The sequence below is a fragment of the Sesamum indicum genome, linkage group LG1, assembly GCF_000512975.1.
Source record: "Sesamum indicum cultivar Zhongzhi No. 13 linkage group LG1, S_indicum_v1.0, whole genome shotgun sequence".
NCBI lineage: Eukaryota > Viridiplantae > Streptophyta > Magnoliopsida > Lamiales > Pedaliaceae > Sesamum > Sesamum indicum.
The window spans coordinates 14,478,813-14,496,580 of NC_026145.1; the positions used below are offsets into that span (position 1 = coordinate 14,478,813).

At 31.8% G+C, this 17,768-nt stretch overlaps 3 protein-coding genes across 3 annotated transcripts in view; 1 reads left to right on the plus strand and 2 right to left on the minus strand.

Moving 5' to 3' along the window:
* The window catches only part of LOC105167598, a gene marked incomplete in the record, with an annotated part of 5,658 nt that extends 5,257 nt beyond the window's left edge, over positions 1-401 (minus strand). Inside the window, 1 exon segment of the mRNA XM_011087371.2 lies at positions 1-401. Coding sequence (XP_011085673.1) covers positions 1-42 — 42 coding nt within the window.
* LOC105167602 (casein kinase II subunit beta-1) lies at positions 6,295-10,484 on the minus strand. The gene is made up of 5 exons (XM_011087377.2): positions 10,008-10,484; positions 9,279-9,497; positions 7,736-7,845; positions 7,478-7,643; positions 6,295-6,834 (listed from the first exon to the last, which is right to left on the minus strand). The coding sequence occupies exons 1-5, from the start codon at positions 10,246-10,248 to the stop codon at positions 6,704-6,706; spliced, it is 867 nt and encodes a 288-aa protein (XP_011085679.1). The 5' UTR covers positions 10,249-10,484; the 3' UTR covers positions 6,295-6,703.
* Positions 14,673-17,692, plus strand: LOC105167613 (cytochrome P450 714C2). The gene is made up of 5 exons (XM_011087387.2): positions 14,673-15,070; positions 15,510-15,736; positions 15,902-16,143; positions 16,268-16,640; positions 17,196-17,692. The coding sequence occupies exons 1-5, from the start codon at positions 14,767-14,769 to the stop codon at positions 17,619-17,621; spliced, it is 1,572 nt and encodes a 523-aa protein (XP_011085689.1). The 5' UTR covers positions 14,673-14,766; the 3' UTR covers positions 17,622-17,692.

Below are 17,768 nucleotides of genomic sequence, written 5' to 3' on the forward strand. Positions count from 1 at the left end.
GCTTTCTGTTCCGATCTGTACTTCAGATTTTTTCTGATGCATTACATATGTGAAACCAGAATCAAACCCCGTAATTTCAACAACAAACCAAACCTAAAGAAAAAGAGAACAATTCAATCCTCTTTCAACTCCCTTTCCCAACAGTTTTTCCTTTTCTTGAAATCCAGCAAACTCTATCCTCTCTTTTTTCTTGATTAAAAATGGGTGGTTATATCGTTGTATATATATATATGTGTGTGTGTGTTTAGATTGTGTATCTATATATGGAAAAGAGTGTGTTTGTTTGAGAGAGTGTGTGTATGTGTGAGAAAGAGGAAGAAGGGAGAGCGGAGAGTACGAGGAGTTAATGGTGTCTGGGGCAGGCGATCAATTTGAAACCAGAGGCGACCGGCCGCAAAACACAAATTACCCCCTCCCCCCTCTTTTTCTTTTATATATTTTCATTTTCACCTCTTTGTTTTCCTTTTATTACTATCTTGCCCCAATATCTTCCCTTTTCATTCTCTCTCTCTCTAAATTTATATTTGACACATGTTAAGATGAAGATCAAAGTTTTATCCTTTTTCTATCATTATTAATATGTCCTTACTTAGAATAATCATTTTTTTCTAATAATAATTTTCAAAAAATACCATCATCATTTATTTTTATTTTATATAAGTAATCGAAACATACTAAATATATATATGTATAATTTAAAATTTTATTATATTTATTTAAATAAATAAATGATCAGAATTACGTGATTTATAATGTGTGTTTTTTCCCCTTCTTTTAAACAATTTAAATTCAGCTCGAACACACATTCAAAATGTAATAAATATGATCTTATTTAGATCCCTATAATAGAAAGTTGATCATAAGAACAAATCAAATCAAATGTATAATAAATTTCACAAAATATTTGATTTTTCATACCCAAATTTAAATTCTACGCGTCTGGTTGTCATTTTGACTTAAAGAATAAGAAAAGCATCCCATTAATTGAGGCACAAAAATATGGATAGAGCCCTCAGGTTAATTATTTTTAATAATATATGGATTCATTTAATATATCATTATAATTAATAATAATAATAAATTGCATTAAGTGGCATAAACTGATACTTATAAAATAAAATAAATACTCACACGTCAGATAGTATTCAAACTTATTCATAAAATCTCAACCTTAATCATATCCACTAGACTAAGACATTATCGATGCTCGACAAATTAATTATTATGAATAAATAAAAAAAAATTCAAATGAAAACCCATAATTTGATTAAAATTTTTGCTAAGAATGAAGATGTAAAAACATTATAAAATGTAATTAAAAAATTGAATCATTAATCACCCACCATAAATAATTGTAATCTATATTATTTATTTATTTTTTTATATGAAAAATTGAGATTCTCTAATACTTAAGGTGCAAGTATAGTCGACTACTCGGAACGAGTCGAGTTTTCACAAAATTAATAATTTGGTAGGAGAGTATTTTGGTTGATCACGTCTTAATGAGTTAAATTAGTCAACCTAATTCTTTATTCTACACATCGTATTCGTTATTAATCTACGTTGAAAATTAGTATTTTTTTGGGGGATTGTATTATTAATTATTCCGAAGGTAATTATGATTTGATTTAAATGAGGTGATCATATTCCGTGGATTAAAAAAAAAAAAAAAAGGCTAGAATTTGTAGATTGCTTAGACAAAAATGCAACAACCCCATGGTTGATCTACTTTGCTAGATCCTCTATTTTCAATCATGTAATTAATGAAATAGTAATAATATAATAAGATTATCCCTCTAAATATATACTTTATTATTTAAATTTTCATTAATTTTAACTTGTTATATTTTATTAAAATTAAAATACAATTTTAAAAATAAAAAATAGTTTCTAAATTTTTATTTAATTATGTACACTCAAAATACTGTTGCACGGCCCACATCACAAATAATGAATTTCGATGACTTATAAGTCTCAAAATCTCGTCTCGAGACGAAATGCTTTTTTGAGAGCAAAATTAAAAAGTAAAAGGGAGTACATTGATCTTTGCAGGGCTGCATTAACTTGTGTTTCTCTTTGTATTATTTAATGTTGTAATGTTTGAGGAAATAAATTTATGCAACATTGGTTGGAGCATGAGAGGACCATATTGTCTGCTGTAACACAGAAATTTATGTTTCTTCTCCATTATATAATAATATTTTGTCTGATTTTTGTTGGAATCAGACCAAACTATCATCATAAAATAAATAAATATAAAAATATTAGTAGGCATAAATGATGGTGGAAGAAGACACCAATGCATGCTTTTTTAACCTTTATCTTTCATCATGAAAAACACACAAACATATACATATACACATATATATATATTATCAAATATTTAAAATAAATTAATGTAAATATTAGAGATTAGGTTGTTTCTACAAACTACCTCTATCTTTATATAATTACATAAACTTACCGAAAAACAAGGGCAGGTTGTGTAATGATGTAATTTTTTTCTTTCAGGGGGAGAGTATGTGTAATTTTTCAAAAATAGGGATAGCTGTGTAAATGACGTTAACGTTTCTGATCGATATATGTGTAATTATTTAAAAAAAATAGTTTATATTAAAAAAACATAAATGAAAGAGTGCAAATAATTGTCCTTAAATATTAATCTCATCACTCTATTTTTCTAAAGGGATTGATGGGATTGTTAGCGAAAACTTTTATTTTTAGAGAAGTGATTTTTGTAAAATAAGTTGAAAGTTTTTTGCAAAATTAAAAACGAGTAGTGTTCGTAAAAAAAATAAAAATTAGATAAAAATTAAATTGGGTGGTGTTTGAAAAAAAAATACTTCTAAAAACAAGTTTAATTGCTACTTTTACTTATATTTATACTTGTTGTTTGTGAATAATAATATTTTTTCACAAAAATAACATATTAAATATGTGAAAGTGTAAATGTGATTATTGTTAAATTATTTAAATACTCTAACATAAACTTTAAATAATTGATTTTAAAAATAAATTAATATTATTATAATGAGGATAAAATTAAATCCTATTAACTCATTTTGAAAGAAGAAGCAAATAATCAAGAAATAAAATAGAGATTTTCACCCTCTTAAATTAATTGAATGAAACAATAATTACATATATAAAATAAAAAAAAAAAGGAGCAAAAGGGCATTAAGATAGTGGAATTTCATTCTTGGATTCATCTATGCATAGATTTTTGAGCATATGAACATATTTATTAATTATTACATTTATTGAAGAAACCAGTCATCAATTTCAAAATTTGAAAGAGATGACCACTTGGGGAAGGGGAAAGAATCTTCCATGGAACAAATTTTGGGATAAATGATAATTCTATCACTTTTTTCTTTTCTTTTGAGTCAATGGATCAAATTATATTATATAAATTTTAATTATCAATATATTAATTATTAATATTAAATATTTATAATTAATTAATAATTACTATTAAAATAAATCAACACCGACCCATTAATAGAATTTGAGCCCATGATCTCGTGATGGTAAAATTTGAGCGTACCAACCGAATTAGGCCTAATTGAGAATAACATTATCACATTCTTGACCCTTAGGTTTGTGGTCAATACTCATTTTCACCTTATTATGAATTGTACATGAAATCCCATGTGTTTAGGCTCAAGTCACAAATGGATGAAGATTTTTCATTCTTGTTTCTTACTTTTAAAAATACTTATTAAATTAATTAATTAATAATTTATTATTCGCTACTGTATTCAAGACGCCCGATTATGTCCACGTAGCTTAATTTGAATAGTGAAATTGAGGTCCTAATTAATTATTTCAATATTCAGTAATCTCGAAACCAATCTGATACTTCAAATCATAAATGGAATCGCGATCGAATAGTATTACCATTACTTTTTTCTTTAAAAAAAGAATATTATTACATTATGATCCAGACAAGAAAATCAAAATATATCCCTTAATAACTATCGAATCATTAACACTAATGAAATATTACAGATTCAAATTATATGAGATACAGATATAGATAAAAGCGGAACATACATTCTCATACAATAAAATTATAAAATCCCAATTTTAACCATTAGATTCAGAATCGATCATCGACTAAGAAATCGAATCTCGAGTAGCTTGAATTATCCATAGAAAATTTTCTTACCTCATTCAGAAAATACCAAAAAAATTAAAAATTAAAAAAAAAGTGAGCATAGGGAAAATTCAAGAGAAAGAGGGGCGTTTTTGAAAGGGATGGAAAAGATATGAAGCAATTGAATAAAGTACAAATGGGGATAGGGATAAATTTGTCCTTTTCATCATATCCCTTTCCATGGAACAGTTGAATGATGAATTTTATAAGATTAGACGCTTTTTGATTAAGACTAATGCGGCCATCAATTAATGTAAAATCGTGTTTTCATCATCTGAATTATTTAAAATTTAAATTTTGTGATAAGATGGGTTTGGAGCTTATCTATTTTCCATGCAAGTGATGTTTAAGTGCATATTGGGACATGATGACCGAATATTTTTTGACATTGAAAGTTAAGCTAAAAAAATTAAAAAATTAAAAAAAAAATAGTATGAGTAAAGAGATAATGCAACTTGCATAAATTGTCTTCATTCGTTGTATTTATTTTCATTATTTGCTTTTATTGAGAGGAAAAAGAAAACGAAAAATCATTTTCTTGGATTCAAGTGATTGGAATTTGTGGTTGTTTTTCTTTTTCAATTTCTTTTTTCTTTCTATCAGTAAAGTTTAAAATCTAAAATTGAGAGGTAATATTAGATTTTGGAACAAGTAAGTAGAGAAATTTTAAAGGGTTTTTTCAAATTTAAATATTTGTGTAATAGAGTATGATAAGTGTAATATTTAAAATTGAAAATGTGAAAACTTGGTGTGTCTAAATTTTCCTAAAACTTTAAATTCAGTATGGTAAGGGAAATTGTTGCATTTTCTAAAAAACACAGCTGGATTTTATCTGTTATTCCAAATCTTGAATACAACTATGAAAACTTAGGACAAAATATAACCTATTAAAGAAAATATTCCGACCCTTTTTCCTTGCCCAGAATTGAAAAAGAGGGTCTACAATAAAACACGATATTATCAACATTTTTATGTTTGAAATTTTTAGTAAAAAGAGTCCAAACATTGAAATAGTTTGCAACCTAACTTGCCATTTTGTTTGTGTGTATATAATAGAGATGGGTGACTTTACACTCTGTTGCTTGCTTTTCCTTCCCTTTTTGGCTTAAAATAACTCTCACATATTATCGTCTTGTCTAATTTGGTTCCAACTTTATTCAATCAATAACTAAATTAAGTTTGAACCAACTTCAATTTAAATGGGGTCAAATTTGAGTAATATGATAGATTCGGACATGTTTCAACTTTTAACTTTTAACTAAATAAGATACTATTTAATCCAACTCAAAAGTTTACACAACAAAAAAAATTGTATTCAATTTGATTTATTATGCATTGTAAGTCCAACTCAAACAGAATTTTGTTGACATATCTCAAATCGAGTATCAGGTAATTTGTATTTCAACACGAAAAAAGAGAGCTTCCTAATAAGAAAAGAGGAGGTACGGAGCCTTTTTGCCATAAATGGATCGAAAAGATGTTCATGAAATTACGAGGAAGGTGCCGAGTCCAACAAAAGGAGACGCCATGCCACCCACCCACACACACGCCCTTCCTTTATGCTCACACTTTTCCATTTTACCTTTAATAATTTCACATAATTTTCTTATACCTTTGCATACCATGAAAATCGCATACAAACATAGAAAATCTTTTCCTCTCAGCGTCGATATTAATTTGTTGGTATCTGAACAGATGAAGCAATGCTTACTCTCCAAAATTGAGAAGATTTTTTTTGAAAAATGCACACTTTTGCTTTGGCATGAAGTAAAATGGGTAGCTAACATTAAAGAAGAAAAGCACATCACAAATTTTACATGAATTTGACTATTTACTATGAAACAGCAGGGGGGTAAACAAGGGACCACTTGGGCTTTTTCCAAGAAAATTCACCGGGCTATGGTAAAACTACTTTTTCCATTTTTCCTTCACATAAACACGTGCACTCATCAATGCATTTTCCCTCTTTCTTACTATGTACTGCATGCAAACAAACAGACAGATGAGGTAAAAGAAGCAAGAGCTTGGAAGAAATGAATGCAATATACATGAATGTAAATCATCTAGATAGTTATGAGATGTTAATTTCAATCCGTTGGATGGTTTAAAGATTATTAAAATCTTGTGCTGTCAGCGATAATTCAAATGTGTAGTAGCTATTAATTAGGTCTACGCGAAAGACTATTCGCAGACAAGTGTCCTCCAAATCTGGATAGGCTGCTCCATATGAAATTGTAATGCGGATTAAGTATGTATGCACACATGAAAAACTACATTGAGAGAAGTATTGCAACAGTTCTCAACCTGAAAAAAAAAAAAAAAATAAGCTTACATGCTCTCTGAATTTAAACACGAATTGCTTGTTGGATGAGGTAGAGATGCTTTCTCCATCAGTTGAGCAATTTTGGCACATCAATCGCTGCTGTGCTTTTTACCTGGCTTTTTTTACACCCCATTTGTACACCACAGCGGCCAGATGAGATGAGAACCATTTGCATGAAGAAGAATTAAGAGTTCAATAGCACGTGATGCAGGCTCGTTTGTCTAAGGTTTGTGCATCTTGAAGCCAAAAACTCTAGGTACATAGCTCTGTGTAGGCTTTTGAGGCTTGAGATGCCCGTAAGTCATCAAGAAGAGATGCGGGAATGTGGTCCCGAAATATGCTCCATCAATATCTTTGGAAGTCAAGGAAATCATCCCAAAAGAAAGCATGCAACACCCTAAGATATCCAACGCATATAAGTAAATTTTAGGCAGTTCTTCTAATGCACCAAAATATGAGGGTTCCTACGTAAACGGTTAGTTGCCTTGTTGAGGCCCTCCACAGGTTGCAACAATAAATTGGAAAATCCACTCCCCCCAACCACAACATTAAAAGTATGTTCATCCATTTACTTTTCTATTTCCATGGGAGTGAAGTTCTAGTTTTTCTGTTCACAACATTAACAAGGGGTATGTTTATAGAAAGAAATTCTACAAGATTCCGTGATGGTAAAAGAAATATGCTTCAGTTTTAAAGCTAGACATGGGGTAAAGTTTTTCAAGGGTTTGTTTGCTAGCCCTACAGCATTGCCGAGGGTAAGAGAAACAGTTGGTCATCAGGAGAAAAGGAAAAATGCACGATCCAGTTATGGGTAAAACGTGGAGTGGCAACAGTCCTAGTACATAATGAGGCTGAAGTGAATATTATCCTGAATACCTTCTTAGTGAGCAGTGCCCACTTCAATGAATATTCATATGGAAGTTTGAATGCATGAAAGAGTAATGCAGCCAACTTAAGTATGAAAATGAAACAGACGATTAAAACTAAAAGGATACTGCCTTGGTATTTGGACCGAGGATAGTAAATATCTTCACATTTGGGACAGTAAATCTTCACGGTGCTTGAACGTGGGATATCGGATTGTCCAACAGGGAGGCAAGGCTGTCCACAGCAGTAAACTCTTGGGCATCTCCCAAAGTCATAGTTCTTGTACTTCTCCAACTGTTATAATTTCCAGGTCAAGAAGTGAAAAAAGATAAGCAAATAAAGGAGAGGCAGCCAACACAGAAGGTTAATCTAATCAGTGATATTACCATTGCAGCCATTCCCTTGCTTGTCAAAATGTACCGGACATGAATAAGGCCATAGAGCATTTCTGCAGCTGATTCAACCAATTCATTCTGCTCCTCAGTAAACATATCCCCTATACGCCCATCATGAGGAAAAAATGTTATCACCAGGATCATTCATCTCAAGAAGCAGATTAAAAAATGCACTAAATGGCATAAAGTAAACCAAGACGAAAGCAAATTCCATTCTTGACATGCTAAACAGAGTAGGCAACTAAGTGAAAAGTGACGGAAAATCAAAAGAGATGGACCTAAAATTGAAAAACTAATACAGCCACCGGGTTAGGGGTGAAAGTAAAAAAAGCAGCTCCCTTGTGGTAGAAACTTCACCAGACAGTTATCAGTTGCAGACAATATTGTAATCCACAAAGTTAATGCTAATAAATCAAAGACAAAAAATTCAGTTGATCAACATTACCGCAAATAGATGACAGCATTCTCAACTAATAAAAAAGTAATTCACAAAACATCTAAACATGCTGAAGAAAAATATTAAATCTCCCATGGGACTTAATACCAAGAGTTACAAATTCTATAGGGACACTTATTTTTATGAAACTAGCAACTATAGCATGAAAAAAAAAAAAACAATAGTATAAACATGTGCGTATTCATGCCATAGGCAGTCATGTAAATGAAATGGAATTGTAAGAAGCCAAAGGAGCCAGTATATGCTAACCACAAAAGGTTACAGTATGTCCGAATATATTAAAGAAAAATGATCAAATTTACTTAACCTTACATTTAACCCAGGCATTCATGCAATCTTAGGACATAATCAGAACAAGTTATCAAGATATCGCTTGCTTGCAAAGTGCCAGAGGATGGAAGAGCTTTAGTATCTGGCCTCAATTCTTTGCAAACTACAAGAAACTATCCACCAAAGTTCAAATAAAATCTTAAGCTGGCTGCTCTAGTCACCTTTACATATTCTTAATGTGAGGATAACAATCATTTAACCAACTTCATGGAAGACAACTTTTCTGAGGAGTGGACTGATGTTCTTTAATTGGAGCAGGGTCAAACTCGAATTTGAAGGTAAAAAAGTCCTCCAATATTTAAAGGGGAAGTAAAAATCACTTTGCCAAGCAGCACAATCTATGAAGAAGTTTAATGGTCACCTAGCTAGATAGCCAGTTCTTCCTCCTCCCACAACTCCCCCGTCCCCAAATAAAAGAAGGAAAAGAGGACAAACACTAGACTAGGTAAAAACAGTAAGACAGAAGTCTCTACCAAGGATAAAATGATTTTGCTTAGCAGGAAACAACAGAATGAGGCACTACTGTCTTAGCTCCATTGCTTACAGTTATACCAAAATACATCATACTCCATTATAAGGTTCACTTTGGGGCAAGATGTGGTGGAAAAAGAATCTAAAATAGACCTGACAGCTTCAGCTAAAACAGTTGCACTTTAAGCTTCAGAAATATTACAAGACAACAAAAGCTTGGAAGAGTATAAACCAAACCAACATCTTACAATCACGCAAAATTGATAGAATGCTCACCATGTGAGGACTCTACGTCCAGAATTAGGTCAAGTGCATAATCATAATATGGGACCTGACTGCTCAACCCACAGAGATTAAAATCATCCTGAATATATTCATCATCAACTTCACAAAAGAACTCATTCCCACGCAAGTTGCAAAACCATGAAATCCAAGATGTATCATCCCCATCAGAACCACTGACATCAGACTCTTCACTATCTGTTTCAGATTCCTCTGCACAATGGGCACAAAATTGCAAGTTTAAGTTTCTACTTGAACAATGTAATATGCATACATGGGAGTACAAGGAAATAGAAATAGATACTACAGAATGCAGATTGGTATATGCTCCATAGCAATGCTCTCTCTCTCTCTATATATATATGTGTGTGTGTCTGTTTGGGTGTGTGTGGGCAGATATACAAACCACTATCAAGATTCATTAAGGCGCCTTCAATTAAGTGCAACGCACTGTGCAAGGTGCATTAGCATTTCAGACAGATCTATCGAGTCACTAAATAGATGAACCAATTCTTCAACGGATAATGGCGGGAGCTTCAAGTGAAAATAAAATCCAACATAACACCAGAGAACCCGTTAGCTTAACTCATTGACGATTCAATCAACATGAAACTAAAAGTTCCGAGAAAATAAATCAAATTCACAACACCTCGAAAGATTCACAAGTAAAATCCAGGAAACAAAACCAGAAACAAACCAATACGAACAAAAGAAAAAAGGTACCATCGGAGAGCTTATTCTTGCTGGCAGCGAGGGTGGATGAAGATCGGTTGTCCCGCGGATCAATATGCTTTCCGGCCGTGGCAGAGGTGGAGGGTACGGCAACAGCAGAACCCTTGTTCCTGGAGGTGGAAGGCGAAGATTTCTCCAAGTGTTTGTCCAAGGCATCGTTGATTCGCTTCCGATCCAACACGTCACCGCCCTTAGATGAGCCCCCTCCCCCTCGATCCCTGTACATATTCATACCAATCTGATAAAATCGTCTACAAAAATCTACAACTTGCTCCGCTATACCTATGTGTATGAATCCTCGGGAATCCCAGAATTACAATCAGAAGATCAAAAAGAGGTGGAAAATCGACAGATGTTAAATAGTGTTTGTGCTTTGTGTGCAGAACTAGGGTTTCTTTCGATTCTCCTACATAGAGCCGGAGATAGAGAGAATGAGAGAGGGACTCCGCTAAGGTGGTGTTTTCTTCTTCTTTTTATTTTTTTCACCCTTTAACTGTTTCTATTTTCCCATTATTACTATTTTTATTTTAATTAATTCATATTCTATTCGTTATTTTTTTATTTTTTAAATAAAAAATAAAATCATAATCTTTGACTTCTATCATATTAAAAAATTTACAAACTACCTATTAACGCAGTCCCTATAAAAATACGATTCATTCTTATCGGTCGTATCAGCATGTAGTGCTCTTGTCCTATTAATTATACATATTTATTTAATACCAAATTGTTACCTCTTTTGAAAATTCCATCCTGCATCAGTACTTCAACTATATATTTTTCACGTGATCGATTACACTCATTTAAGCTTGTCGAGCAAAAGCTGCAATCTCAACTTATTGTTGTTGAAAATGGGAAAAATAATGAAAAAGTATAAAAGTTACATAAATAGGATATGGTTAAAAAAATAAACATTTTTTTTATTAAAAAAACAAGAATATTGAAAGTTACAATATTATAGATTACCTTCAACACCAAATTTGACATCTGAATCCCAAAATATGGTGTTTATTTATTTGGGTAAATTGCATAGATGCCCCTTGAAATTACATTTAATTACATAAATACCACAGATTATTTATAAAATTACAACTACATAAATTCCTGCAAGGGTATCCATATAATTTACATCGATGGTTTGTGTAAATTTTTGTCCTTGAGAAATTATAGATATAAATTATAATTACACCTCAGGGAAGATATTAATAATTATGCAAAGAGCATGGGGTGTTTATGTAATTAGATTTAGTCACAAGGGTGTCAACATAATTTACCTAATTTATTTTTTGGTTCGTGAAAAATAATTGTATTTGTTATGCACTGACAATCTACCCCTGTGTAGTTTAGTTTTTCACTTTATCGGGCACAAATAATTTCTCAGTACTTTTTTCTCCGCAGTCGTTTGGTGGACTCAAAGAAAATATTTTGAAAACCTCAGGGGCCAAAACTCAAATTACCCCCTTCTATAGGGGGTGAAAATGCTATTTTTAGTCCAACATACCCTCTCTTTCCATGGGTTGGGAATAGATAACTTTAATTATGTGGGGGAATTTTTTGGCCTTTTATTTAAATTTTGGTGTAATATATATATTCATACATTCACATGTCTGTCACTCTTATCTGTCCCCATTTGTTGTATTCATTTTGGTTCCCTTTAAGATATTTGTTTATCTTTGTGGGTGTGGTGAGTGGATTGCTCCACTTGTACATATTTCTTGATTTGCTCATATTCAAATATGTGTTTATTTTATATATAGATTTTTTTTTATTCAAATTAAATCAGATCATATATTAAATAAATTAAATTATAGCTGTTATTATATTTGTTATGTAATTGGGCATTTTATTTGTATTCGTATATTAATCACATCAAGTGTATTACGTATATTGGCTAAACATGACTAGTTTGATCGTGATCGAATCAAGTCTGTATTTTTTTTCCCTATTTTATGTTGTATCAAGGAAATATCATCAATGTTGCTCGATGCATTCTCGATAGAATATTCAATTGATGCTACAAATTAGAACGCGTTCAATATCTGTGCGTGCTTTAGATTTTGTTATATTAATTAAATTAAATTAAATCACAAAATATATAATATAAATGATTTATTAAAACTAATAAAATAAATTGAGTTTTAATATAAAGTATTATTTATATAACTAGTTAATCCATGATACGAGTATTTGTAAGCGAAATAAATATACAAGGATATTTTGGTCAATTCATATTTTGTCTATCAAAAGTAACATTAATGAACAGTATCGATATTTCATACCAAGACGAAAAGAGGAGGAAGGGGAGAAAGAAGTCTCGAGATGATTTAATATATTTATGATGTTTTTCGACTCAAATGTGAAATTATTTTATATTTCATAAAATTTTAATGAAATGTCGATAACTTCTTCAAATTAATTTTTGGAAAATAGTGTTTCAAAATTTTAATAAATGTCTACCAACTATTCATTATGTAAAATAAGAGCGAAAAGTAATGAACAAAATAAATATTCTTTTAAATAAAAAAACAAATAATTTTATAAAAATGATGTGGAATAAATTCCCAATTATTATTAAAAAAATAGAAAAAAAAGTGGAATAAATTCCCTTCTTATATTAAATCTCATTTTATTCCCCAAACAGACACACCGAAGTAGAAAAGGTCTAATTCAAATTACATCATAATTTTTTTATTAATTATACTAAAAAATAACAATTGTCAATATTGAATTTATAATTAAGCAACGGTTGTTGTACTAAATATTATTAATTATGTGATTTGTGTTTCAATTATCTCTCAATTATTCGGTGTTTAAGTCCTTATCGAACCCCTATGTGCAGTACTCGGCACCCTTGACGCGCACTTTGGCCACTCAACCGTTCTACATGGCCGACCAATCAACTTTCACCGATAGACGATGGACATCCGCAGTCTTAGAGTCTTAGGAGTTGGTCTTTTACTCCTTTGTTATTTGCTTTCTATTGTTTAGATTGCTCAGGGGTACGTTACGCCTCACAAGGTGCAATTTTCAGGTTTTCTATTATCTAGTGTAGACAATAGGATCTATTTTTTTAAGCCTATTATAGAGGGGGGAGAAATGAGTTGAAAGTGTGTTTATTGGATCTGGAGGATTCCACATCCCAACAATTCAAAATGAGTGGAATAAAAAATTTTCAAATAACTCATTTATGTAGTAGTGTTAAAACTTAAAAAAATAAAATGCAGACATTTTTTACATAAGAAAGATTATTTTAAAAAAATTAATTAATTATAAATTTACAAATGCATTTATTTTGATGATTTCATATATTTAGATATCTAATAATTCTGATTATTTTACAAAACTAATAATAAATATTTGGTAAAATACAATCAAGTATGTAACTTGTTTTATATTATATATATGCAATACAATACTTGATAATTTTGTTTATCCATACTATATACATACAACACACATTAAGTATTTTCTATTTAATGCATTTTAAATAATATATAATTTTTTTACTACAAATCTTGTAAATTAAAAAATTTACCAAATATTATTGGGAATAAGTAAAATTACGAGTGAAATAAGGTACGACCAATCCCATACTTTTTAGGAACAGAACTCCTAAACGTGATTATATTTTTCTGATTAGTAATAGTAATAAGCTACAATAACTCATCTCAATATACTGAATAGTATCTCAATTTAATTGATACATCAATATAACTAATAACAAAAATAAATTATAATAACACACTTAAATTTAATTAATATGTTAATATAATTAATAAAAATAAATAAATTATAATAGCACACCTAAAGTGGGATAATACCCACACGTCCTCTGGGATAGAAATCCGTAACCTCGAATTTGTTCATAAGACATTAACATTAACTTTAATCACTAACTCAAGCATTATTGGTAATTTAATTTATATCAAGCACTTACTTTGGGATAATTTCTATCTCCGTATTGAATTTTTTATTTCAAATTGTATCGCATTCTTTTTATTTATATATACATCACTATGTGTAAAAAGGGATTAATTACACTCCCTTCCTTCAGTTTGGTGTAATTACACGTCAATCTCATGTGATTTGAAAAAATTACATATAGCACTTTGAAATTTGCTTCCATCAATCAAAATTTACTGAATTTGCTAATATTAATAAAAAAATGAACAAAATTTTATATTTAAACACGATCGACTTGTTATTGATTTATTTGTCAAATAAATTTTTTTACAGTCAAAATACTGTCATACGTCTCCACATGTCAATACATATAAGGAGGTATATTTTCACTATTATATGAGTGGTTTGGTCGAAAAAAATTGTTTGATTTGTAATAAGTTAATAATAAATATATTAATTATCATTCGATTTTTTTTAATATCGTAAATTCAATGAACTTTCACTAATGAAGGTATCTATTTATTAGAGAAAATTATACCTCGAGGATATTAAATATAATATCTCAAATAATAAAAAAATAATATAAATTTTTTAAAAAATAAATATAATTAAAAATAAAAAATACCATAATAAAAATACAATTCAAATCTATTATAAATTACAATAAGTGTAACACCGAGTGACTGACACCGCCTCAACAACCAATATTTTAGAACTAAAAGAAGGAAAGTGACAGTAAATATAATTAGCTAATTTAGCTCTTAGCCGCCCACTGTCCTTATGCAGGCTGACAGTGTTTTCCAATTTCCAGTGTTGAAGCAGAGAGTAGGGTGACGGCGATCAAGTAATGGGCAAAGAGATGGTTACAGCAGCGTCAATTGTTTTCTCACTAGTGTTCGGAGGTTTTCTCCTGCTTGTTCTCCGGTTTTGTGATGCCTTGCTGTTGAAGCCAAGAAGGCGGAGATCAAGACTTGAAAAACAAGGTATCAGAGGGCCTGACCCTTCTTTTTTTTATGGAAATATAGCTGAAATGAAGAGGATAATAGAAGCGCAGGAGCCTTTAGTCGAGAAATCTGCAGCATCAGAAGAGCTGCTTCATGCTTGGCCCTCCGTTGTCTTCCCGCATCTCGAGCAATGGAGACAGGAATATGGTAAGCAGCGAATCTGTTCGGTGTTTGTTTTTATTCTTCAAAGTGATGGTTGGTTGAGTCTGGGAAGGAGGACACAGATGTTGCCCTTTTTCGCTATTTAAAGCTGCAAATTGCTACTGAACTTGGAAATTTTATGATATATTGATAGTTGGCCGTTTATTGTAATCTTACTACTGTTTTATCCTAGTTAGAAAACATCGAGTGACCTTTTAAAATCTGTGTCTTCGGTGATTGATTTTTCTTGTTCTTTTGCATACGCCCTATTCAATCTGACAATCTCCTAATATGTTTTAATTCATAGTATGCCCTGATGGTTCATGGATTTTCATCAAATTGATTGAGAGAGTGTTTAAAATCAATACTGCACAAGTGCACCCTATTGAACTCCTACGGTTAAGCAAAACACTTGCTTGGAGAATGACAAGAATTATGATGACAGGACCAACTTTCTTGTACTCCACCGGCAACATACAGCTACTGTGCATTACAGATACGGAGATGGTAAAAGAAGTGATCCATTACACCTCATTGAACCTTGGCAAGCCTATGTATTTATCAACAGAACGTGGCCCTCTTCTCGGTAGAGGCATCCTATCATCAAATGGACCTTATTGGGCTTATCAGAGGAAGATTATTGCACCTGAATTTTACCTACATAGAGTCAAGGTATATAAATCCTTCAACACATAAAAATGGATTTTGGTGACATGGAAAACGAAGTTCAAAAGTTTGTGGTTTCTCTTGCTCCGGGCTTGTGTTGATGGTATATTAAGTATTCATATTTTGAAACATATGTCCAATCACAATTAATGTCTTTATTTTTCTTCGCAGGACATGGTGAACCTGATGGCTGAATCCACATTAACAATGTTAGGAACTTGGGAGAATAGAAGTGAGAGTTGGGAAGGAAAGATGGAAATCAGAGTGGATGAGGATTTGAGAAGTTTGTCGGCAGATATAATTTCAAGAGCTTGCTTTGGAAGAAGCTACGTGCAAGGGGAAAAAATATTCAGTAAACTTCAATCACTTCAAAAGATAATGTCAAAGGGAAACATCGGAGTTCCCGGATTAAGGTATGCAAATCCTTGGTACTAATGAAATTCTAGCATGAGCTCAATAGAACCACAGTTTCTAAATTGTGGCGACAACTTGTCTCCAAAATATGAAAATGATAAATGATCCAATGGCATATAACAGGTACATTCCAAATCAACACAACAGGGACATATGGAAATTGGAACGTGAGATAGACTCCATGATTCTAGAGGTGGTCAAAAGTCGCAGTGATGATGATAAAAACAAGTGTGACCTTCTACAATCGATACTATCTACAGCTGGGAGTTATGGAGACAACAGTGACATACCGGCAGATATCTCTCTTAACAAGTTTATTGTTGATAACTGCAAGAACATATATTTTGCTGGCCATGAGACTACAGCAATAGCGGCATCATGGTGCTTAATGACACTGGCAACACATCCAGATTGGCAAGCTCGTTCTCGTAAAGAGGTGATTGAAATCTGTGGCACGAACATTCCGACAGCAAACATGCTACGAAACATGAAAGTGGTATGGTGTCTAATATTAAACATTTATTGCAATGTTTTTCTTTAAAGAAAAAGAGTACTCATAACAGTGAGTGGGCAAGCAAGTGAGTTGAGAAAACTGGAAGCTCGTTTACAAAAGATGTGATGACGATCCGACCATGCACCACATTTTCCTTGGGACATCTGTCAGCTTATATGAGACTTACTATACAGACTTTACCACACTTTAATACTTAAAAAATTGGCATGTTGAAGTTAATAATCATATGATCACTTGCTCCGACTCTGAATGCGTTTATTTGTGGCATACTTATGCTAAAACTCCTTGAGGTTTAGATATAATGCAAAAAAGTTTCTTTTGGTTCAGAAACATTACAACAATGCCCTTGCAATTATCCTTTACCTCATAGATTTCCATTGAAGATCTGATAGGTAGGGAAGAACTTATAATGTAAAACAAAGCTGCAAGAGGTGTTACTGTAATTTTTCAAATTGAAGAGATTTTTTTTAATACTGAATCCTTAATCTATTGGTTACGAATAGACGTGATTTTTCTAGAAATCTCTTCCAATGGCAGTTGACGATGGTGATTCAAGAGACGCTACGCCTTTACCCGCCGGTAGCTTATGTGGTAAGAGAAGCCTTGGAAGATATCCATTTCAAAGGAATCAATATCCCAAAAGGCATAAACATTCAGGTTCCTATACCCATAATGCACCAGCATCAGGAGCTCTGGGGCTTAGACGCACATGAGTTCAAGCCGGATAGATTTGCCAATGGAACTTCAGGTGCATGTAAGATTCCACAGGCTTATATGCCCTTCGGGGTTGGATCTCGCACTTGTGTTGGACAAAACTTTGCCATGGCTGAACTGAAGGTCATTCTATCACTTATTCTGTCCAAGTTTAGCTTCACTCTTTCGCCAGCATATCACCACTCACCTGTGTTTAGATTAGTGATACAGCCTCAACATGGAGTCAGTATTCTTCTGGAAAAACTGTGATGTTCTCTTAGAATTTACACATGAAATGAACATTATTTTCAGCGTTATGTACATGTAGCTATTTTCATCGAAATTCATAGAAAACAGGCATGTGTATTCAACTCTGCTTTCTTTGGACTTGGCCTGAAATACAGGATAAGAGTTAAA

What these genes read in the sequence shown, in the direction of transcription:
- LOC105167602 (XM_011087377.2), bottom strand. Translation starts at nt 10,248, where the DNA reads ATGAATATGTACAGGGATCGAGGGGGAGGGGGCTCATCTAAGGGCGGT. An exon ending in GGACGTAGAGTCCTCACATG is followed by an intron (nt 7,846 to 9,278) that starts GTGAGCATTCTA and finishes ATGGGCGTATAG; the next exon opens with GGGATATGTTTACTGAGGAG. An exon ending in TCGGTCCAAATACCAAGGCA is followed by an intron (nt 6,835 to 7,477) that starts GTATCCTTTTAG and finishes TGACTTCCAAAG; the next exon opens with ATATTGATGGAGCATATTTC.
- LOC105167613 (XM_011087387.2), top strand. Translation starts at nt 14,767, where the DNA reads ATGGGCAAAGAGATGGTTACAGCAGCGTCAATTGTTTTCTCACTAGTG. An exon ending in ATCGGAGTTCCCGGATTAAG is followed by an intron (nt 16,144 to 16,267) that starts GTATGCAAATCC and finishes GGCATATAACAG; the next exon opens with GTACATTCCAAATCAACACA. An exon ending in TGCTACGAAACATGAAAGTG is followed by an intron (nt 16,641 to 17,195) that starts GTATGGTGTCTA and finishes TTCCAATGGCAG; the next exon opens with TTGACGATGGTGATTCAAGA.